Source organism: Salmo salar, chromosome 02, assembly GCF_965601325.2.
Source record: "Salmo salar chromosome 02, fSalSal1, whole genome shotgun sequence".
NCBI lineage: Eukaryota > Metazoa > Chordata > Actinopteri > Salmoniformes > Salmonidae > Salmo > Salmo salar.
This window is the reverse complement of record NC_138292.1, coordinates 58,817,807-58,841,856: the sequence shown is the minus strand read 5'-3', so window position 1 is coordinate 58,841,856 and position 24,050 is coordinate 58,817,807. Positions and strand designations below refer to the sequence as shown.

The window sequence follows — 24,050 nt, the reverse complement described above, 5'->3', positions numbered from 1 at the left end:
TCTGACTTGAAAAGCTAGACAACCGGAGGACATGAGTAGGTGGTTTAGGAAAAAAAATACACCTGACATCAAGTAAAATATATATTTATCATCAACTACTCACACAAACACACACACAGTATAGAGCACTTGCATGCAAATGTTAGTGAACCTAAGGTGAGGAAGAAACTAATTCAGGGTGCAGGTATTAAATGACTGGATTACTATTAAAAGGTCTAGGCTATAAACTTATCTGCATCAAGACAATGAATATTAAAACATGTTTAAAAATACCAGAGCCCTAGAAAGTTGACATCCTATTATTTGAGCAATATTTCATAAATACAACATTTATGTACAAACCTTCATGATGAAGGTACTAACCTTCATGGTACAAACCTTCATGAAGCCTCATCCCCATCCACGGGTCAGGAAGAAAACAGTGTTGGATTTTAAGTGAGTTTTATTACAACATAGATTGTTTAAAACAGTACAGAGAATAAATTCACACAAGTTACCCTTTTGATCATGGAATAAACCTGAAATAAGAATGAAGCTAGAGACTGATAGATAATAATAATCCATAGATCTGGTGGTAAACTACTAAACAGTTGGAATCGTCATCATAAAGGAGGACCCTCACCAACCATACGGTTGGGGACAGGGCGTCCAACAACACACAAAGTGTGCTGTGAGGGCCTCGTCACCGACTTACTCTACACAACAGAAAATCATATATTTACAGGAAACTTGCCTTTTTGTAAGGGGGGGGGGGGTACGATCATGTTACTCCAGCAGCGAGCAGTCAAAACAATATGAACCATATTTAACACACTTCACTTCTACAAACCTGAGTGAAACATGAGAAGAAAAACACCATACATGTATCAAATCTGCACAACGACAAAGTTGTCATTATCATCAAGTTGGTGTGTTTTGTTTTTTCTATGTTTTTTCCCCATTAAAGATGTCATGTTAAATGTCCGTGTGCTGCGTATATATATTTTTTCTCATCAATACTTTTCTTCACCATCACTGGTTGGTCTTACTGCTCATTGGCTTGGGCTAGTTTTAAAAAGCACAAGGTGAGAAAAGGTTTAACCGCCAAACCTAGTGAGGGGCCAGGTCGTTGCGACTTCTTCAGTATCGTCCTGCAGGAGACATGACGGGGGGCCTCATGCCCATGGGAGGCCCTCCTTGGTATCCCATCGGAGGGCCCTGCCCATACGGAGGCATCCCGCCCTGCATGTAGCCAGGCATGCCCTGGGGGGGACCACCATACTGACCTGGAGGGAGGAGGAAGTATATTGAAACATCACACTCACAATGCAAAAATAAACATGTTTTGACTGGTATGATACTTGGGTCTTTCGTGCCATCCAAGGCTACAAGTTTGTGGTCTAGTGATGCCATAACATCTCTTACCATGCATAGGGTGCCTCATGCCAGGCTGCTGGGGGGGCATGCCCTGCTGTGGGGGCATCATGCTGCCCACAGCCGCCACAGGAGGGGCAGACATGTGGACCTGCCCCTGCCTGGGCACGTTACGCTGGTACCGGGGCAACTGAGCCCGTCGCTCCTCCTGTTACCGGGAAGACAAACACAGAGAGGATTCTTAGACAGGACGCAACACTAGACTATCCCTTTCAGTGCAACGGCAAGGACAAATCACAATAGATTTAACTAATTTGTTTTAAATAAATATTACAAGTATCAAAAAAAGTAACACGACACAGATAAACGTAATTTCTCATTCATTACTTACTGTGAAAGGGCAAAACGCAAAGCAGGAGCAACTTACCAGTGAGATATCCTCATCAGGGTGGATCAACTTACTGGTTGCACTCATGGTGGTGAGGGTGGCTGGCTTACTGGTCACTGTGGCAGGGGGCTTGGCTACGGTGTTACTAGGGGGGTTAGAGGAGGAGGCAGAGGACTGGGTGTAGGCGGGGAATGTTGCTTTGGGAGGGTCAGATGAGGTGGAGGGCGCGCTGTGGGGCACAGCTCCAGAGGCACTCTGCTGGGCCTGGGAGACAGGAAGGAAGAGGCACCGTCAGATGGGTGAGCGACTCATAATCACACACAGAGATTACAATGCTCTCCTCGCATAGGAATCAGTTACTTAGACATTTGACCTGTTGATTCCTTAGAAGTGCGTTCTAAACAGAATTTGTCCCATGATTTGGTTGATTCCTCAGATTTTTTTAAGCAGAGTGCACTGCACATCCAACTAACTCAACCGATTAGCACTTTAAATGACTGGAAAAGAATCAGGATTCCACAGGTGATTATATTCATATAAAATTGTAGTTTGAAAAAGTGATTGAAATGTCAGTTCAGCTGAAACACTCAAGAAAAACTTGTCATATCACACATTGCTGATGAGCATTGCATTGTGCGAAATACCATCTGAGGAAATCATGCTAACAAGTCAGGGGAAGGGAAAAATTACTAAAAGGCAAGCTGTGCCTAAACAAAATACATATTTAAATCACCAATCCAGTGCTAAGAAAACTAAGGCAGGCCACACACAGGCATGCAGCAAGTCCTAAGGGAAAGCTGACCGGCAGCTCATCCTTTTGGTGGAGCGATTCATAAAAATGCATAAGGAATGACAAAAAGCCTGCTGAATATGTTAACTTATATGTTGTCAGACCAGACATTTTGTAGCATTCCCAACCAAATCAAGCGGATATGCTGCATGCCACAAGCGTCTATGGGACATGGAAGTGAGAGTCCTGCCTACTTGTGGAGTGTTAGACAACAGAGGCTTAGAGGCAGCAGACTGAGAGTCTGCAGTGCTACTGGGAGAGGCTGTGATGGTGTTTGGAACATGAGAGCCCATCTGCAGCATAAAGAAGAGAGGCAGAGTGTGAACAACACTAGCAGAACCTAGAGTGAATACCAGCAGCTCTAGAGAGGAAATCGAGGAGAGGGCAGTTTGACAATGAGCTATAGTTGACTATTGTTCCTTACTGTGGATGCATTTCCGATACAACTTTGCTATTGCTGCGCCCTATTAGGCTTGGACGGTATAGCATATACCGTGGTATTTGGAAATAGCCACAGGATGGTTTTTCAAGTGTTGAAACTATTTCTTTGGAGATTGCATAAATGTGAATATTTGTTGCTACATTTCAAGTAAATACCTGCAGTCAACTTGTGCAATATGTTAATAGACAATGATTGCGTATTTCATTTCACCTGTCAGATAATTTTTCATTATGAAGCTTACCACTAGTACCCAGTCACATGGTGTTTGTTTGCAAGCACACAATGACAGACCGGAGCCCTGTGAGTCACTCATTGTTGTGCAGCACACGCCAGGTGATCAGGTTACAGTATGGAATTCACAACTAAATGTTCACCAGCTAGATGTTTTATAACTTTTAAGTAAACAGTCTATAAAATGTGCTAAATGCTCTGCAGCTGTACATTTGTTTTGCTAATTTAGTAGCTAGTTAGCTATCTAGCTAAGTGGTTAGCTTCTTACAAAATTAATTATAGTGCCTGTAACAGCAGAAACCCCTCCTGGATCAAGAGCCTTGCTGTCTAATAATTGTGTTGTGCGTGCAGCAAACTAACATTTCGAAGTTACTTTTATAATTTTGAGCTGGGATGTCTGTCCTAAAAATAGTTTAGGTCAGAGGCTGTCTAAATGTTTGCGATGTGCTCTTTAGCATTTAGTTACCATTCTATGCGATTTTACATGTACTTGTTAGCATTGCTAACCTTTGGATTACAAAAGCTCAGCGGGGGTTTGAAAATAGTGTGTTCAGTGCCGGTATTACCGAATATATCGATATGGCACAAGGTCGGTATGACAATCTGGATACCGCCCAAGCCTACTCCCCATCATTAACCTCTCTGGGCTGGGGGGCAGTATTTTCACATTTGGATGAAAAGCGTGTCCAGAGTAAACTGCCTGCTACTCAGGCCCAGAAGCTAAGACATGCATATTATTAGTAGATTTGGATAGAAAACACTGAAGTTTCTAAAACTGTTTGAATGATGTCTGAGTATAACAGAACTCATATGGCAGGCAAAAACCTGAGCAAAATCCAACCAGGAAGTGGGAAATCTGAGGTTTGTAGTTTAAGTGATTGCCTATCCAATACCCAGTGTCTGTGGGGTCAGATTGCACTTCCTAAGGCTTCCACTAGATGTCAAGTCTTTAGAATGTTGTTTCAGGCTTCTATTGTGAAAGGAGAGCGAATAAGAGCTGTTTGAACCATTGGTCAGGCTGAAAGCCTTTAGTTTAGTTACGCGCGCAGCCGTGAGCATGAGCTCCGTTCCCTTTCATTTCTAAAGACAAAGGAATTGTCCGGTTGGAATATTATTGAAGATTTATGATAAAAACATCCTAAAGATTGATTCTATACATCGTTTGACATGTTTTTACAAACTGTAATGGAACTTTTGACTGTGTCTGGACTTAGTGCCCACGCTTTGTGCATTTGGAATAGTTTACTAAACGCACAAACAAAAAGGAGGTATTTGGACATAAAGATTAACTTTATCGAACAAAACAAACATTTGTGGAACTGGGATTCCTGGAGTGCATTCCGATGAAGATCAAAAGGTAAGTGAATATTTATAACGCTATTTCTGACTTTTACTGACTCCGCAACATGGTGGGTATCTCTATGGCTTGTTTTGGTGGCTGAGCGCTGTACTCAGATTATTGCATGGTGTGCTTTCACCGTAAAGCTTTTTTGAAATCTGACACAGCGGTTGCATTAAGGAGAAGTTTATCTTTACTGATGATACTGATAGTATGCATGTGCCTGAGATCAGCGCACCAGTACAACCATCTTACTACAGAGGAAATCCTCTTGGTGAATTATTCAATGGACACCACTTAAAATGAACAGGGTAAACCAATGAGACAGATATGACAAGCTACAGCTCCATCCCACCTCGCCTCTAGGCAAGGTGACCCACCTGTACTGCGCTGGGGAACAGGGGCTTGCTGACGGCAGCAGGGGCAGCTGCTGCGGGTCGGGGCATCCCTGCCGGGGTGGGGGCCTGGGCCATGTGGGGAATACCAGGACGGTGACCCATGTGAGGTGGCATTCCTATAGACAAGACATCAGGTCTCAATATCAAATCACAGTTCTTTCTCAAGAATTTAGGGAAGCAGATGGTTTCTAGGTCATGATAGAATGGAGAGTGAACATGATTTAGCGCTACTAGAGCTAGGACGATAAACCAAAAATGATCGACATCGACCACTTATCGTGGGCATTTTGCTGATATCGTTCATTACAATAAATAACCTATAGGGCCCTACTAGAGAAATGTGACGTTTCAGCAAACTTATTTTAATTTCATATAGGTGATTGATAACCGAACAATCGATAGCTACAACATTCAAAGTAGTAGTATTTTTTAAGGGTAATATTAAAACAACTGTGGTGCACATTCATGTTTCAAGCTTATCGTTAAATAGAGTTTTGTCGATGTCGCCCAGCTCAATGCACTATTCTAGTCTTGTGAAATTGTCAGCTCTCTCTATAAAAGGAGAATAGTCCTAGATGAGAGGGCCACAGTGCTGTATCCCCTGTCAATGCCAGACCACCCCACTGAGTACAGAGTGACTGGAGTAAGGGAGGGGAAGTACCTCCTAGGACAGTGCTTACCTGGCGGCATACCGGGCATCCCTTGCATCATTGGAGGCATCATCCCTCCCATCCCGTGCATCATGCTGTATGGAGATCAAACCAACAGGTGAGTTACAATCTGAATGATCAAATCTAACTGTGAAGCTTTAATAATAAGGCAGATTCTGCAGCGACGGACCAGTTCAGGGCGATATTTAACTCCTGCAAAGAGTGAGCAAACGCACCATGGCTTTGTGTGTCATTGAGAGAGGAAAATGTCGCCCACTGAGTAGTATGAGTTAGTACTCACCCTGGTGGCATTCCGTGCATACCAGGGGGCATCCCATGCATCATGGGCGGGACACCGTGACCTGGCATCATAGGGGGCATTCCTGCATTGGGAAGAAAAGGGAAAGAAACTAGATTTTAAACACCAGGTATAGTTTATAAGACATATGGTGAAGGGAATGTATTTTTTCCAGTTTGTGGTTTGTTCAGAATGGGCATGGTTCATTCACAATTCAGAGCAGTTGAACATTTTTGCCAATCATCATTACTTGATGCAAATATCTTACTGGCAAAACAGAGCAATCGTATGGCCATTCAGCCCATGTTCTACCTGAGTAAGCTCCTGGTGGTATGCCTGGAGCCCTGGCCCCGGGGGGGATGCTGGGCTGGGCCATGGGAGGGACGTAGCTAGCCTGGGGCTGGGCAGCAGGCATCTGTTGCTGAATGAACGAAGGGCCTGGAGCATCATCATCGTCGTCATCCTCGTCAGAGTCATCCTGATTCTGCTTCTTCTTCTGGCTCTCTGAACACAGGTGGGTATTTTAGCCACACAATATTTCTTTAAGATGATTTGTTCTGGCTGTAGACTTCTATGGTCTAACCCCCCTCCCCATTTCTCAGTACAAATGCAGGAAATGTTAACAATAACTAACCCTGCTTTTGTTCCAATGTCCGTCTCCTCTCCTGCATATCCTTCTCTGGAATTCCTTCCATGCCATAGATTTCCAATTCTATGTCTACCCTTCCTGGTATAGCGTTGGGGACCCCGTCGATGGTCTCTTTGTGAACCTGAAACACACACAACCCACGCCATCAATGATTCATCTCACAAATAAAAGGTATGACAACAGAGATGAATAACCAACATGTTGTTAATGTGAATACCAACCTGCATACAGTGGATTGCCAGCCCTGGACCAGTGTACAACTTCTTGTGACATATATGGCACTTAAAATGTTTGGCCTTTTGATGTTGGATGAGGATCTTTTCATCATCGAAATCTCGATTACAATACCTTCAAGTTGTGAATTAAGGAAATGTCATAGAGTATAAACTAACGTCAGCAAGGTAGCTAGTTGGTTTCAGTTAATTCAATCGATGGTGCCTGCTCCCTGCTAATAACGTTACTCCTTTACTTGAACGTAAGGTATAGTTACTCTTTGAGCACAACCTCTGACCACCATCTGACAGACAAAGTATGCCGAGTAAGCGTCAAACTGGGTAGTTGTAGATAGCTACATAATGAATACAATAAGTTACTTTGCTAACTAATAATGCCGCTAGCTAGTTAGCTAACAGAGCTAGATTTCCGGCAAAAATGTTCGTCAATATACACCATTTAGGTTAACTTTGTTGAGATAAAACTAAAAGAGAATGTTGTAAAATTAAATTGCCACAACATTATTACAAACATACGACAAAGTATCAAAAGTGCGAACAGGTCTTGTGAGGCCTACAGTATCTTAGTAGCTACCTTGCTAAGCACTCGAGCCCTCACTTTCCTTTCATGATTTGCGTTTGGTCTATTCCCCAAACCAAAGGATACCAGCACCATGGCTTCATCTGCTTCTTCTTCTTTCGCCCCATCTTTCAGATAGTACTTGGAAAGCTAACGTATAATAACACACAGTGAAATTCGTTCTTATTATGCCATAAACATTAGCGACATGCTGTAATGACAACGCCGAAAATGGCGCTTCTTGAAGTGGAGGAAGTGGATTATGATAGCACCCACAATGCTGTGCTGATGGAACACGTGCACAATTCCCTAAACAAAAGTAATTGAAATACGTCTTTCCAGGATTTTGACGAAGTTGTACATTTTGGGGATTTGATCCGATATAATCGGAATTTAATAATCATACCAAATTATTATATTATTTGATGTTTTTCTGCTCGCGTCATTTCAATGTATTCTGTGCTGGTGTAATAACTGTAATGTCCACATGGGTGCGACATTGCACCATACTATTGTGTGGCGATGAAGGCGTCAATGCTGTTATCAATTCAAATGTAGATCTATATAGTCATTGACTGAGACCAGCTGACTGATGTCGTGACTTGAATAAATACGAATATATTGAGTTGCGGGCCTATCCCTCCTTATAATAGAACAACAACAACAACAACAATTAAGCAATAAGCCACGGGGTGTGGTATATGGCCAATATACCACCGCTAAGGACTTTTCTTACGCGGAGTGCCTGGATACAGCCGATTAGGCGTGGTATGTTGGCCATATAACACAACCCCCGATGTGCTTTATTGCTATTATAAACTGGTTACTAACGTAATTAGATCAGTAAAAATACATGTTTTGTCATACCGGTGGTATACGGTCTGATATACCACGGCTAATCAGCATTCAGGGCTCGAATCACCCAGTTTATAATACTGAACAGCACCAACTTGCAATGCATGCCATGCATTATGATATGGATGTTCAATTTCATTTGATTCAACAAAATGTTCTAGAAAAATGTATTAGCTCCGCACATAGACTCAATAGGGCCTATATTGTGAGTCCCCAGACTCATTTGAATAACTGAAAATAACTATACCCAAAGCTGTGCTCAGCATTCTGAGCAGAAAGGAAACAATAAATCTACTTCAGAGAATGTCCATCTTCACCCTCCCTCCCTTTTCTTTCTCTCCCTCCCCCTCACTACCATTCTCTCTTTCTCTCCCCTCCCTCCCTTTCTCTCTCCTAGGTAAATTATTAATTTGGAAAATGGGATATTTATGCAAGTGAGTAAACACAACAGAAGCCAATTTCAGGGCTCCTAATGAATGTTAAGTTGTATAAATTGGGAGCTGCTGTTGTTTCCAGTACGGCAGTGACTAGACTGAGGAGAGACCACAGTGGCAGGCCTCCCTTCTCTGAATGAATTAGGGCCGACTCTTGTACTCAACCATTTCTTTTATTTGTATATATTTTATTTTACTTTTATTTATTTTTTACAATACAAAAACACACATTAACAAAAACAATAGACAACTTAACTTTCTACATACTTTTCCACAAATATGAATGATATCACACTTGCTCAGACCCACATGTTCCCACCATATCCACACCCAATGTTGTTTCTAATGCTTGTAAGACTTCAAATTGTTTTATGTTGTTTCTGTCTGTAGCCAGATTTTAAAATATATATTTAAATAATAAGGCAGTTAATTTCGTTCATTATGTTCCAACACTCCCTCCATCAATTTCAGTAATTTGTAAGTCTTGGTTCCAATAGTTTCTATATATGGATATTTAAGGTGAATGCACCAATTTGTAAGTCGCTCTGGATAAGAGCGTCTGCTAAATGACTTAAATGTAAATGTAAATGTATATGTTTTTAATAGATTGTCAGTTGAATAGGCTTTCTGCAAGGTTTGTATATCTGGCCTATTCAGTGGCGACCCGTCATTTTTAGCATGTTATTTTGGCATTAATACGTGTCACATATCAGTTTGCAAACAATGTAAATAAAATAAAATAAATAATTGAGTTAATAAAGCCACATACAAACTTTTTTTTGCTTTCTTGAGTAAGGCAGCTCAGTGCTTTCTGTGGTGGTGGGGCAGCCAGTGGAAAATACTGAGCGTAGCAGCTTGTAATGTTCTCTAGTTGCGCAGTGATTGGCTCAGTGTTCTGTCACTCATGGGGAGTGACAGAACACTCAAGCCCCTTGGGGTGCTGCCATAGAGTTACATTAGAAGTGCCCATCCAAGAAGGCTCAAGGTCTTTGGCCACAGATAAAATGACCCCAAATACCGTTATATCTACAGTAGCTTTGATTGGACTGATCATGTCAACATCATACTTTCAAAATCTTAGCTAGCAGTCATCATCATGAATCAAGTCGACAATCTACTGGCAAATCCTTTTTAATCCTTGTCATATGAAGAGAAATAATGAAGAGAAATTATAGATAAAACGTATCAGTGCTCATCGGCCATTGGACCTAAACATTACACAACAAGTTGGAAATCGCAAATTCAACAATGAGTGGTTTGGAAGGAATCAGTGGCTAACTGCAAGCATTGCAAAGCAATCACTAGCCTGCTATTCAGTGGTGGCTGTGTTGTCCCAAGTCTGGGTTTAAGGGTCTCTTTTCCAAACTTAAAATGATAAACATTCAACATTGGCCATGCTGTCAATCCAGCATAATTTCTGTCGCTCTCAAAACAACTGTTAACTCGTAACTGGGAAATCTGACCAGGTGAGTTCAAGACAACTGGGAAAACAGGAAAAAACAAGCTCCAATTGGGAATATAGCTTTTGAACGGTCATCCAACTCGGAATTGTAAGTCGGGAACTCTGGCCTTTTTCTAGAGCTACGACCTGAAGATCACTGACGTCATCATCATTCAACCTTGTTTTTTTCAGAGTTCCCAGTTGTATTGAAAGCACCATAAATCCAGAGAATGTCAGACTTTGATGACAAAATCTGCCCACAATGGACCGCCGCGCCACCTTCCTATTCAAGTGAGCACAGCACAACAAGGTGAGTCCAAAAATGTCTTGTATGCTGCTGCATAAATTATGTAATATTCCAGGGAGATATGTATACTGTTGCTAAGAAAGTAATACTAAGTGTATGTTGTGTAATAAGCTGTTAGTGGCCCATGTGCCGCACCCTAGTAATTTGGTCTATTTTTCCCTCTTAATTTCACCTAAAGTTACTGTTCTGACTTGGTGTACAGGGAGAACACTGTAAGAACGGCCCATGTTCTGAATTCTGTCGCTGTATATTTCAGAAGTGCTGAACAAATAGTTATATTGACTACGTCCGTCCTAGCTCGCTCATTAATGTCTTAATCGAAATTACGGATTGCCTCTTATCCGCTTGTCGTCCCCTTATGCCATATCTCAATTGTCAGTAGAAACCACATTTGTTTAAGCAAGTCAGCCCTATCAGTTATTGTCACGACTTCCACCGAAGTCGGCTCCTCTCCTTGTTCGGGCGGCGTTCGGTGATCGACGTCACCGGCTTTCTAGCCATCGCCGCTCCATTTCTCATATTCCATTGGTTTTGTCTTGTTCCATTACACACCTGGTTTTCATCCCATAATTACTGCATGTATTTAGTCCTCTGTTCCCCTCCATGTCTTTGTGTGTAATTGTTTGTTTGTGATGTGGATTATTGTCAGGCGCTTTACTTTTGCTATGTTCCGTGTTTTTTGCACGTTATTGTTTTTATGTGCTGTCATTCGTGGAACGGAATTAAAGTGCGCATGCTCACTACACTCTGCTCTCCTGCACCTGACTTCGCCTCCCGTACACACCCTTGACAGTTATGTATTTTTAAAGACAGTAAATGAGGCTGAATTAACTGTTTGGATGCCAGACAAGGCACCGCTGATAGCCAGGTGTAGCGGTGGTAAAGTGTTGGGACTGCAGTTGGGACTTTGCTTTTGGGACAGTTTTACAGCGCATTCGGAAAGTATTCAGACCCTTTGACTTTTTCCACATTTTGTTACGTTACAGCCTTATTCTAAAATTGATTTTTTTTTTAATTCCCTCATCAATCTACAAACAATTCCCCATAATGACAAAGTGAAAACCGTTTTTTATAAATTGTTGCAAATGTATTAAAAATATAAACTGAAATTCCTTATTTACATAAGTATTCAGACCCTTTGCTATGAGACTCAAAATTGAGCTTAGGTGAATCATGTTTCCATTGATCATCCTTGAGTTTCTATAACTTGTCTAGAGCAAAAACTAAGACTCTTCCTAGAGCTGGCCACCTGGCCAAGCTTAGCAATCGGGGGAGAAGGGCCTTGGTCAGGAAGGTGACCAAGAACCTGATGGTTACTCTGACAGAGCTCCAGAGTTCCTCTGTAGAGATGGGAGAATCTTCTAGAAGGACAACAATCTCTGCAGCACTCCACCAATCAGGCCTTTATGGTAGAGAGGCCAGACAGAAGCCACTCCTCAGTAAATGACACATGACAGCCCGCTTGGAGTTTGCAAAAAGGCACCTAAAGAATGTCAGACCATGAGAAACAAGATTCTCTGGTGTGATGATACCAAGATTAAACTCTTTGGCCTGAAAGCCAAGCGTCATATCTGGAGGAAACCTGGCACCCTCCCTAGGGTGAAGCATGGTGGTGGCAGCATCATGCTGTGGGGATGTTTTTCAGCGGCAGGGGCTGGGAGATTAGTCAGGTTCACCTTCCAACAGGACAACGACGCTAAGCACACAGCCAAGACAACACGGGAGTGGCTTCGGGACAAGTCTCTGAATGTCCTTGAGTGGCCTAGCCAGAGCCCGGACTTGAACTCGATCGAACATCTCTGGAGAGACCTGAAAATAGCTGTGCAGTGACGTTCCCCATCCAACTTGACAGAGCTTGAGAGGATTTGTAGAGAAGAATAGGAGAAACTCCCCAAATACAGGTGTGCCAAGCTTGTAGTATCAAACCCAAGAAGACTCAAGGCTGTAATCGCTGTCAAAGGTGCTTCAACAAAGCACTGAGTAAAGGGTCTGAATACTTATGTAAATGTGATTTTCAGTTTTTTAATACATTTGTAAATATGTCTAAAAACCTGTTTTTGCTTTGTCATTATGGGGTATTGTGTGTATATTGACAACGGGAAAAAACAATTGAATTCATTTTAGAATAAGGCTGTAACATAACAAAATGTGGAAAAAGTCAAGGGGTTTGAACACTTTCCGAATGCACTGTATGTAGGCCCTAACAGTTTGCGGGCACAATTTGTCACCTTTATAGAGCAATTAATGTATTGGTTAGTGTTGTGCTGTGTAGAGGCTTTGCTGGCATGCATCACCCTAAACATTTTTTTTGGCCCACTAAGATTGACGTTCTAAAATCGCTACTGGACCTAGCTATCATATGAGTATCTGTTTCTGACTCAAGTAGAATTCCCTCAACATTGCTCTGATGTCCAAAAGCTTTTAGGTCAACATTTTGTTGCATATATTTGAAAATGTCTACATTGTTCTGTTCAAAATTACTATCTAATTCTGTCATGAAAAAGTTGTATTTCCTATTACCATGTCATTTACGGTTTCTATGTCTTCAGTTCTCCATGTGGGCCAATTTATTGGTGAATTCTGTAAAGCTGTCCAAGGATTGTTCCATAAGGGTGAGTTTTCAGGAAGTGATAGTGGTTCTTGTAGAATGTGTTTCATTTTGTTATAGTGTTCTTAACTGTGAAGTTGGTCATGTTCTTAGCTCCATCCTTTGAAAACAGACATGTGAAAAGATTCTGGGGATGAGCAAGTGCATCTTCAATATGTACCCATGGTTCCTCGTTAGTGCATTTAACAATATGTTGCAAGTAAAAGCCTTGGGTGGCGAGTTGATACAATTCCAAATCTTAAAGTTCAAATCAAATCAAATGTTATTGGTCACATACACATGGTTAGCAGATATTAATGCGAGTGTAGCGAAATGCTTGTGCTTCTAGTTTCGACAGTGCAGTAATATCTAACAAGTAATGTAACAAATTTACAATGACTACCTTATACACACAAATGTAAAGGGATGAATAAGAATATGTACATATAAATACATGGATGAGCGATGGCCGAGCGGCATAGGCAAGATTCAGTGCATGGTATAGAATACAGTATATACATATGAGATGAGTAATGTAGGACATGTAGACATTATTAAAGTGGCGTTATTTAAAGTGACTAGTGATACCTTTATTAAATCCATTTATTTCATTTATTAAAGTGGCCAGAGATTTGAGTGTGTATGTTGGCAGCAGCCACTCTATGTTAGTGTTGGCTGTTTAACAGTCGGATGGCCTTGAGAAAGAAGCTGTTTTTCAGTCTCACGGTCCCAGCTTTAATGCACCTGTACTGACCTCGCCTTCTGGATGATAGCGGGGTGAACAGGCAGTGGCTCGGCTGGTTGTTGTCCTTGATGATCTTTTTGGCCTTCCTGTGACATCGGGTGCTGTAGGTGTCCTGGAGTTTGCCCCTGGTGATGTGTTGTGCAGACCGCACTATCCTCTGGAGAGCCTTGTGGTAGTGGGCGGAGAAGTTGCCGTACCAGGCGGGGATACAGCCCGACAGGATACTCTCGATTGTGCATCTGTAAAAGTTTGTGAGTGTTTTAGGTGACAAGCCAAATTTCTTCAGCCTTCTGAGGTTGAAAAGGCGCTGTTGCGCCTTCTTCACCACGCTGTCTGTGTGGCTGGACCATTTAAGTTTCTCCGTGATGTGTGCGCCGAAGAACTTAACTTTCCACTTTCTCCACTACTGTCCCGTCAATGTGGATGGGGGGTGCTCCCTCTGCTGTTTCCTGAAGTCCATGATCACCTCCTTTGTTTTGTTGACGTTGAGTGAGAGGTTATTTTCCTGACACCACACACCGAGGGCCCTCGCCTCCTCCCTTTATGCCGTCTCGTTGTTGTTGGTAATCCACAAACTTGATGATTGAGTTGGAGGCGTGCATGGCCACGCAGTCATGGGTGAACAGGGAGTACAGGAGAGGGCTGAGAATGCACCCTTGTGGGGCCCCAGTGTTGAGGATCAGCGGGGTGGAGATGTTGATTCCTATCCTCACCACCTGGGGGCGGCCCGTCAGAAAGTCCAGGACTCAGTTGCACAGGGCGGGGTCGAGTTTGGGGGGTACTATGGTGTTAAATGCTGAGCTGTAGTCGATGAACAGCATTCTTACATAGGTATTCCTCTTGTCCAGATGGGATAGGGCACTGTGCAGTGTGATGGCGATTGCGTCGTCTGTGGACCTATTGGGGCGGTAAGCAAATTGGAGTGGGTCTAGGGTATCAGGTAGGGTGGAGGTGATATGATCCTTGACTCGTCTCTCAAAGCACTTCATGATGACAGAAGTGAGTGCTACGGGGCGATAGTCATTTAGTTACCTTAGATTTCTTGGGAACAGGAACAATGGTGGCCATCTTGAAGCAAATGGGCACAGCAGACTGGGATAGGGATTGATTGAACATGTCCGTAAACACACCAGCCAGCTGGTCTGCGCATGCCCTGAGGACGCAGCTAGGGATGCCGTCTGGGCCGGCAGCCTTGCGAGGGTTTACATGTTTAAATGATTTACTCATGTTGGTTACGGTGAAGGAGAGCCCACAGGCTTTGGTAGCGGGCCTTGTCAGTGGCATTGTATTGTCCTCAAAGCGAGCAAAGAAGTTGTTTAATTTGTCTGGGAGCAGGACGTCGATGTCCGCGATGGGGCTGGTTTTCTTTTTGTAATCCGTGATTGACTGTACGTCAAACGTCTTACATTTGAGCTGTTGAATTGCGACTCTACTTTGTCTCTAACCACCCTTAGACTTAGGGAAATGTAAACCTTTCCTATTTATTCTCTGAGTTTTATTTGCCCATATCAAGTCTGTTATGGCCAAGTATACTAAGAATGTCTTCTGTGGGGTAATTAGTGTTACCGAAAACAAATATAAAAACTTTGGGAGCCTTGCCATTCTAAAGAGGTTTATTCTACCTTTAAGATTCATGGGGAGATTGATCAATTTAATTAGACCTGCTTTCAATTTGTTAAGTAATGAGATAGTTATCTTTATCTATTTTTTCTTTGTTTTAACCTATTACGCATCCTAAGTATTTAATATTTTTTGTGGTCCACTTAACGGATTGCTGTAGATCATGAGTTATTATTTTTATTTTTCCTATTGCCATTATTTCAGTTTTTAGAGTATTCAAAAAATATTTTGAAAAAAGGAGGCATTAAACTCAATATTAGTCAGGTATATCAGGAGATCGTCAGCAAATAAGTTTAGTATATATTCATGTGTACCAATACTGATACCTGTTACGTTTGGGTCCTCCTGTCCAATTATTTCTGCAAGCGGTGCAATTGCCAGTGCAAACAGGAGGGGGGAGAGAGGACATCCCTGTCTTGTGGCCCTTTCTAAAGCAATTTCTTCAGATAATGTATTATGTGTGTATATTCTTGCTTTCGGGTATTTATATAATATTTGTATGAAATGTATTATTTCAGCTGGAAAGTTGAATGCTTCCAAAGTTTTGAATAGAAAACACCACTCAAGACGGTCGGTCGAAAGCCTTTTCCACATCAACAGCCATTATTGATGTCCTCACGTATTTCATTGATTACTTTGATATCAACTGTTTTCCTCAAGGCCACGTTGGCCACTCAGGCTAGAGCTCTCGCCAAACACCATTTGGAAAGTTAATCCAATTTTGTGACTGAACCAGCTTTGGTCCGAGGAGGTCTTTTCGCACAACAGCCCTGACCACAGAGAAAGACTGGTGTGTGTGTGTCTGGACACTATGATGTTTGGAGCGAGGCAAAAAACAATTGGGTTTGTTTAGATATCTTCACAACGCTGAGGCCTTTTCTCTATTGGTCCCTTTGTGGTCTCCATGGTTTGCCTACGTGAAAGAGGCCTTAGTCTACTCTAGACAATCAGTTTGCTGAACAGTCATCTCAGCTAAAATGTCTGGCTGGGGTAGTTGTGCAATAGGGTTATTGTATGTGTGTATGTGTGTGTGTGTGTGTGTGTGTGTGTGTGTGTGTGTGGGGGGGGGGGGGGCAGTAAAACAAAAGGCATTGAATGAAAATGGTCTTTCAAAACACTTGTGCAGGTTGAATCATAAATAACACCAAGAGGTCAGAATACGTTTCATTATAAAAACAGTTGAATGTATTCCAGTATTCAGTATTTACATATCAAATCTACAAAATACGCACTTGTTAAAATATTGTCAGTTACCACTATGTTCCGTATCATAGACCTTATTATATACAATCAACAAATGTTAAATACACAGGATATTTTACACATCACATTGTAGACCAATTCAAGAATCAACAACCGGCTATTGTATGTTAAAATATTAATTTGTTAATAATTACAGTCTTTCTTATTATTTATTTTGTGTGAAGCAGCATAACGTGAAGTTAATTTTAAGTACACGCTTGAGCTAGCCTGGGTGCCAGTCTGTTCCTGGTACCATGTCAACTCCATATCATTCATTGTCATGCCAAACATCTGTGGCTTGACAATGACAGCATTGGAGTTGGTAAGAGCACAAACAGATCTGGGACCAGGCTAATTTGAGCCTTGGCTGGTTGAGATGCGACGTGTTCTCCTGTTTGAAGCAAACACAGCATCCAATACAACATGACTTAGCTTTCTCCTTAAGGGCATTGACAGTACAGTACTAACTGAAGGCTAACTCTGGAGAGAGGGACCTATTTACATGTAGCACCATTTCCACAGTCTGTAACAGAGTTAAATATTGAATACCTATCAATAAGTCTGTGCTAGAGGGAGAATGCTGATGTTCAACTCAACCAGTACTCCTCCCAAAAGGCAACATATCCCCCTATTAATAAAACAGTACATGTTCTCTGTAGTGCTCTGTCTTTTGTATGCTATTGGTTACGGGATGGTTTTGGCAACAGTCAGGAACACAGAGGGTTTGAACATCACATATATCTTTGTTTCAACTTCCATTTGCACATGACAAAATAATGTAAGTCAGTGTTGCCCGGATAATACTGTCCACTCCTGCAAACGGCACACACGCACACACATTTACATTACATTTTAGTCATTTAGCAGACACTCTTATCCAGAGCGACTTACAGTAGTGAATGCATACATTTCATACATTTTCTTTCTCCGTACCGGTCCCCCGTGGGAATCAAACCCACAACCCTGGCGTTGCAAACACCATGCTCTACCAACTGAGCCACACGGGACCAAAGGCAACAACAAAAACGTAAGCCAATTCTCCCTGCAAATACCTAGCTTGAGTACCGATCTCTTTCTGCTTTAGCCATTTGTCTTGCCAGACATATTGTGAAAGGCAACAATGTAGCATCGTTGAATGTATAAACAGTCAGGTAACCAAAGAAAAATCAGGAAGTTGGAACAAAACCATATCACGTCAGATGTACTCAGTACAGTATAACATGTCAACAGTGGAACATTTCATAGCTTCAGTTCAGACTTACAGATAACAGTACTATATATAGTATGACAGATCGAAGACATGTGTATCATAACAATCTCCAACCCTATGAAATTGTCCTTTATTGAAGCTAGCTGTCATAATATCCTCTTTCTTACAGTTATAGGCACCATTGGGTTTAAGAGGAGATGCCGCCACACTCTGTTCCATACAGTACTCTAAAATGAAGATACAAATTCTGAAGTCTTGGACCTAGATAGTTATGTTCCATTGGATCTGAGGTACGTAATTGGCCCTCTCAGTTTGCCCTCACAGGCTGGGGGAGCTCACGGCGTGGGGGGAAGCCGGACGTCCAGCAGGCTGTAGGCGAAGACGTTCCAGAAGACAGCACAGAGGACAAAGAGGAAGTAGACGGAGAAGAAGATCCAGAATAGAGACTGCTCTTGGAGACGCTGCTCGTAGTTCTGGAGGACTACAACCCCCAGGGTGAGCCCCACCATCACACCCCCCAGGTGGGCCACAAAGCTTGGGTTGGGGCAGGGCGGGAAGGCCGGCGGGTAGAACCGCAGCCACACGGCACGGCCGAACTCCACACTCACTGACGAGGGGGGAGAGAGAAGTGTCACCATAATGCTGGTAATAGTCCTGTTTCCATAGTGAACAAGTGATATTGCTATTTTTAGTTTATTGTAAATACTGCTATGTTTATCTCTTACAAATCATGGTAACTTGCCAAACTGTAAGCGTATGCTTATATTAAAGAGAAAAATAAGAAGTTGGTTATGTACTATAAAGGTTGAGACCACAACAAACCCGTCCTCGTTGCTCACATTAATCTTACATGAGTGGGTATGTTCTTTCTAAGCTTCTATTGCTAGCCACAGGGCCCTTCCTGTCTCCAAACCTACATCCACCACGGTACTAACTATGTCAAGAGCAAGGTTATTGTAACAGTACGCAAGACTGGAGGTCCCTCCAGCGACTTTGTTTTTTAATGATCCAAATAAACCGTGTGCTGGTTTTGGTTACCTGCAGGCTGTGGCTAGTCACACAGTGGTGTATATAGAGAAACTTTAGAGTTTAGACAGACTTACTGCAGACCAGAGCCATGGCCATCCGGAACAGCTTAAACTGACATTTCATACCCGACCAGTTCTGGGGAGAGAGGAGCAGAGTGAGTTGATGAGAAAAGGAGTGAGAGAGAGAGAGAGCGCAAGATAAAGGGTTTATGATTCAGGCCAGGAGTTTTCCCATGTTAGATAACATGGACCTGGATTTGTCCCTGACCATGTAACCTGACCAGGAAAAACTCCTGGCCCTATTAATAATGATCCACGACACTAAGCCTCTTTCATTACCTTCAAAAGATAGTAATGTAGCAGACACCTATATCCAACGCGACTTACAGAACTGTCAACATTCAGAGTGACACATAGATTACAACAATAACATATCTTTCCCCTTCCATGATAGCTTTCAGAGCCAACAAAGATATCATGTGATGACCCTTGATCTTCTCCCTATTCTTGCTGTTGTAGGAAATCGAATATGTCTGAGAGGAGGAAGGACCCCCAAGGATTGTAAAGTGCCCACCAGTGTAAATATTTGATGACAGGGACCATCCAATCATATAGACAGCAGTATGGCCTTATGTCCCCTACTTCTAAGGTTATGACTTTGTAGGGTAGTATGCATGGATCGAATCAAGGCCAAAGGTGAATTTACATGCAGCCTCAGAATGGGAGAAAATGAAGTTATATGACAATTATCTAATTACACTCTTTAACACTACACAGTGCACACATACTCACGTGCAACACACACACACACGCACGCACGCACGCACACACACACGTGCAACACACACACACACTCAACACTTTCAACACTAGATAGTCGACACACCCTTCCACTCTTTGTAAATGGTAAAGCTGAAAGGCAGGAATGTATGTAATCCATAGACTGACAGAGCACCTGCTGGGCCCCAGAATGCCCTGCTTTGATGCCACATGATGTATGTCTGAGCGTGATAGTCATCTCCTGACAAGATGCCTGCTCCTGCTCTGACACACACACACACACACACACACACACACACAAACACACACACACACACACACTTACCATGACGACGTTGGCCAGGTGTGCTGAGACCAGGGCGTAGACTCCTCCAGACGACCCCACCACCGGAGCAGTCATATCAGTGACAGACACGGCCAGGGAGCCTGCCAGGGTCAGAGGTCAGAGGCTAGAATCAATCAAATAATCAATCACCTTCATATTCACAGGATCAATAGAGGAAATTCATATTGAATAGGTCAATTCGTATCCATAGCTATAATGTATCTCAGAGCAGCTTCGAATAATGATAATTGATTCAATGAGCAGCTTCGAATAAATAACATTCACAGGTAGTAGATACTGTAGATACTGTAGATACTGTATATGAACGCAGTCACTCCTGATGTTTTTTGTCGTTGTATTGAAGCACAAACAGAGGCTTAAATTGGTCAATGAGTCGCCATTGATCATTGTAAGAATGATATGTATCAACACAGTCTGTTAGGAGACTCTTGGTGTTACACTGAATGGAGCTTACCACTGGTACCATCGTGGCACCAATTCACCCCCATTCACACAAGAGTCAACCAGGCATTAATAGGAGTGAATATGGGGCAAGTGAAAGGTTGAATACCCAGTGAAAAGTGGTGTAATACAACCAGAGCAACAGATACAACCAGAGCAACAGATACAACCAGAGCAACAGACACAACCAGAGCAACAGACACAACCAGAGCAACAGATACAACCAGAGCAACAGACACAACCAGAGCAACAGACACAACCAGAGCAACAGACACAACAGACACAACCAGAGAAACAGACACAACCAGAGCAACAGACACAACCAGAGCAACAGACACAACCAGAGCAACAGACACAACCAGAGCAACAGACACAACCAGAGCAACAGATAACTGCTTGCTGGGGGGGAGTATTGAATTACACACATAGAGAGAGAGAGTTCCTAGTGTTCCCTAGGAAGGTGTGTGGACAGAGGAGTTCTGACACACTCTATATGCATGCATGTGTGCGCAGACACACACAAGTGTACACGCACGCCCGCCCACCTACCCACACACACGATACCCCAGGGGTGTATTCTCCCAACTCCTTAGTTCAGCGACCATTGGCCGGCTTGCTTGAATTATGGATGCCAACTACATGAGACGCACCTGCCTCCGCAGCACAGGGGAACATGTGGGGTGATGAATGATCTCCAGTGTGTGTGTGTGTGTGTGTGTGTGTGTGTGTGTGTGTGTGTGTGTGTGTGTGTGTGTGTGTCTGTGTGTGTGTGTGTGTGTGTGTGTGTGCCGTCATGAAGAGTCTGCTCTGTGGGAGCTTCACTATAGTAGACCCCTTTCCTGCAGTCAAATGACCTAGTGGCCTCATGGGTGGAATGTTATTCATATTTTTCATCATTTCATAATTAATCAACATTATTTCCAAAATCCCGTGGAAAATCCGGTGTTTCTATTTCAAACGGTTTTGTTATATTTCAGTCTTCTGTGATGTATATAAAGTGTAATATTGGGATGCAAACTCAAAATGTAATACATTCAAACTCTATATCTGACATGGTACAGGTGTCTTCTTTCTTTAAAGCCCATAACCATGTGTGTGAGGTGTCTACTTTTGTTTCAAAGTAGATTTGTTTAAGACTAACAAGAAACCCTTTGTGAGACCCTGATTTAGCCCACTGCAGTAAAAGGTTAAATTACCATACGATATTAAGTCATTACAATCAGGCTGCTATTTCTGGAAGGAAAACAGCCAGGGGTGAGCTCAGCCAGGGGTGAGCTCAGCCACACACAGAAGGAAAAAGTACCCAATTGTCAAACTTGAGTAAAAGTAAAGTCACCAAGTAAAATACTACTTGAGTAAAAGTCTAAAATGATTTGGTTTTAAATATACTTAAGTATCAAATGTAATTGCTAAAATATACTTAAGTATCAAAAGTAAAAGTATAAATAATTTCACATTCCTTATACTAAGCAAACTAGACAGCACCGTTTTCTTGTTTTTATATTTTATGGATAGCCAGGAACACACTCCAACACTCTGGCCATCATTTACAAATGAAGCATGTGTGAGTCTGTCAGATCAGAGGCAATAGGGATGACCAGGGATGTTCTCTTGATAAGTGTGTGAATTGGACCATTTTCCTGTCCTGCTAAGCATTCAAAATATAACCAGTACTTTTGGGTGTCAGGGAAAATGTATGGAGTAAAAAGTACATTGTTTTATTTAGGAATATAGTGAAGTAAAAGAAAAAGTTGTAAAAAAATACAAATAGTAAAGTAAAGTACAAATACCCCCAAAAAACAACTTAAGAAGTACTTTAAAGTATTTTTACTTAAGTACTTTACACCACTGCATATGTGAGATCATGCAAATACATGTACAAATCTCACACACACACACACACACACACACACACACACACACACACACACACACACACACACACACACACACACACACACACACACACACACACACACAGAGGCTCCATTCCCTTGGTACCACCATATTGTCAATGGTTTGATTTGAGGGAGATGAAGGACAAATCGGATCTATCTTTTTTAGTGTAAAATCAATATTCCTTTTAAGGAGGACAGGGAGGAAATACTGTATGTCAGACTAAAAGAGAGAGCAACGAGACACTAAAGACACACACACACACACACACACACACACACACACACACACACACACACACACACACACACACACACACACACACACACACACACACACACACACATAGACCAAGCAGCCACTACATCATCACTTAGAAGTTTAACAGTACATCACATCATCAATTAACTAGAAAAGTATGAATGTACTGTATTATCTGAAATACCTGAACTAGCTGTAGTAGTTAGTGCTTTTCCTGAAGTAGGCTGTTACCAGGTGTCATTTAGATCAAAGCAGAGGAGGTGTGTGTGTAATTAAAATGGATTTAAGCATCAATCACTGAGTGGAGATCTAAGCAGATGATTACATGTTTCCTGAGACACACACACACCCACACAGCAACACACACACACACACACACACACACACACACACACACACACACACACACACACACACACACACACACACACACACACACACACACACACACACACACACACACACACACACACACACACACACACACACCGAGAGATAGCGAGAAATATAGAAATACACACAAACGGAGAGACACACACACACACACCTGATAGGCAACACACACCGCGTGTGTATGTAGACCGATGGGAAGACCATTATTACCACAATTATCTCTGTTAATATTATTGTTTTATCACTGTAACAACACCCACACCCACTAAAGGACTTCCTTCCCTTTGTATTCTCTCTGGAGGCCCTCTGGGTCAGTTGTTGGGTGAGAAACTGACATGTCATCTATCTTGTTTGTTGGTTAAACTTCCAAACTAGGACACCAAACCAGGAATCCTGCTGCCAATGAGGGAATACTAAGTTTGGCCACATTATGTACACAGCATCAGTGCTACTCATCATCAGAGACAGGTAGAGAGTTCAAAGTCACTGACTGTCCTTTAAAACTTCAGTCATCTTATAATTATCACAGATACTGAAAGTGGTAATTGAGTGTTTCTCGTTCTGTGTCTCTACGTGTGTGTGTGTGTGTGTGTGTGTGTGTGTGTGTGTTTGGGCTTGTATTGCTATCCTCGTGGATTCCGGAAATCCCCAAAAGTCCCCACAAGGATAGTAAAACAAGAAGACGTTTGGCCGGCCCCACGAGGACAAAAACTATTTTAGGCTTAGGGGTTAGGTTTAGGGTTACATATAGGGTAGGGTAGGCATTAGGGTAACGGTGAGGAGTTAGGGTTAGGTTTAGGGTTAGGGGTTAAGGAAAATAGGATTTTGAATGGAAGTCAATTTTAGGTCCCCACAAGGATAGTAAAACATATGATGTGGTTTTTTGTTGTTTGTGCCTGCGTTCGATCATGAGTCTCTCTAAGTGACTATTTGCATTGCCTCCCCCCCCCCTTCTATGCTGCTGCTACTCTCTGTTATTATCTATGCATAGTCACTTTAATAACTCTACCTACATGTACATATTACCTCAATTACCTCGACTAACCTGTGCACCCGCACATTGACTCTGTACCGGCACCCCCTGTATATAGCCTCGCTATTGTTATTTTACTGCTGCTCTTTAATTATTTGTTA

General features: G+C 42.3%; 2 protein-coding genes and 1 non-coding gene across 7 annotated transcripts in view; all 3 read right to left on the bottom strand.

The window, feature by feature from the left end:
* Window positions 1-424: 424 nt before the first annotated feature.
* Window positions 425-7,603, bottom strand: LOC106587227 (BUB3-interacting and GLEBS motif-containing protein ZNF207). Of its 2 annotated transcripts, XM_014175414.3 has the most exons (11): window positions 7,418-7,603; window positions 6,760-6,886; window positions 6,524-6,659; window positions 6,202-6,393; window positions 5,893-5,974; window positions 5,622-5,686; window positions 4,924-5,057; window positions 2,726-2,824; window positions 1,781-2,005; window positions 1,405-1,561; window positions 425-1,265 (listed from the first exon to the last, which is right to left on the bottom strand). In XM_014175414.3, the coding sequence occupies exons 1-11, from the start codon at window positions 7,456-7,458 to the stop codon at window positions 1,120-1,122; spliced, it is 1,404 nt and encodes a 467-aa protein (XP_014030889.1). In that variant the 5' UTR covers window positions 7,459-7,603; the 3' UTR covers window positions 425-1,119. The 2 variants fall into 2 exon arrangements, with proteins under 2 accessions (XP_014030889.1, XP_014030900.1); XM_014175425.3 differs by lacking the exon at window positions 2,726-2,824 and having other exon boundaries at window positions 7,418-7,602.
* Window positions 5,480-5,599, bottom strand: LOC123739860 (small nucleolar RNA SNORA49). The gene has a single exon (XR_014382931.1). It is a non-coding gene; the product is annotated as a small nucleolar RNA SNORA49 (small nucleolar RNA).
* An 8,874-nt stretch (window positions 7,604-16,477) lies between the features above and the next one.
* rhbdl3 (rhomboid, veinlet-like 3 (Drosophila)) overlaps window positions 16,478-24,050 on the bottom strand; it is a 64,707-nt gene continuing 57,134 nt past the window's right edge. For all 4 annotated transcript variants that reach the window (XM_082965469.1, XM_014175462.3, XM_014175472.3 and 1 more), the window contains 3 exons: window positions 19,905-20,005; window positions 18,875-18,935; window positions 16,478-18,378 (listed from right to left, as the gene is read on the bottom strand). In XM_082965469.1, the coding sequence (XP_082821595.1) occupies window positions 18,107-18,378; window positions 18,875-18,935; window positions 19,905-20,005 (434 nt within the window). In that variant the 3' untranslated portion in view covers window positions 16,478-18,106. The remainder of the gene's footprint in view (window positions 18,379-18,874; window positions 18,936-19,904; window positions 20,006-24,050) is intronic.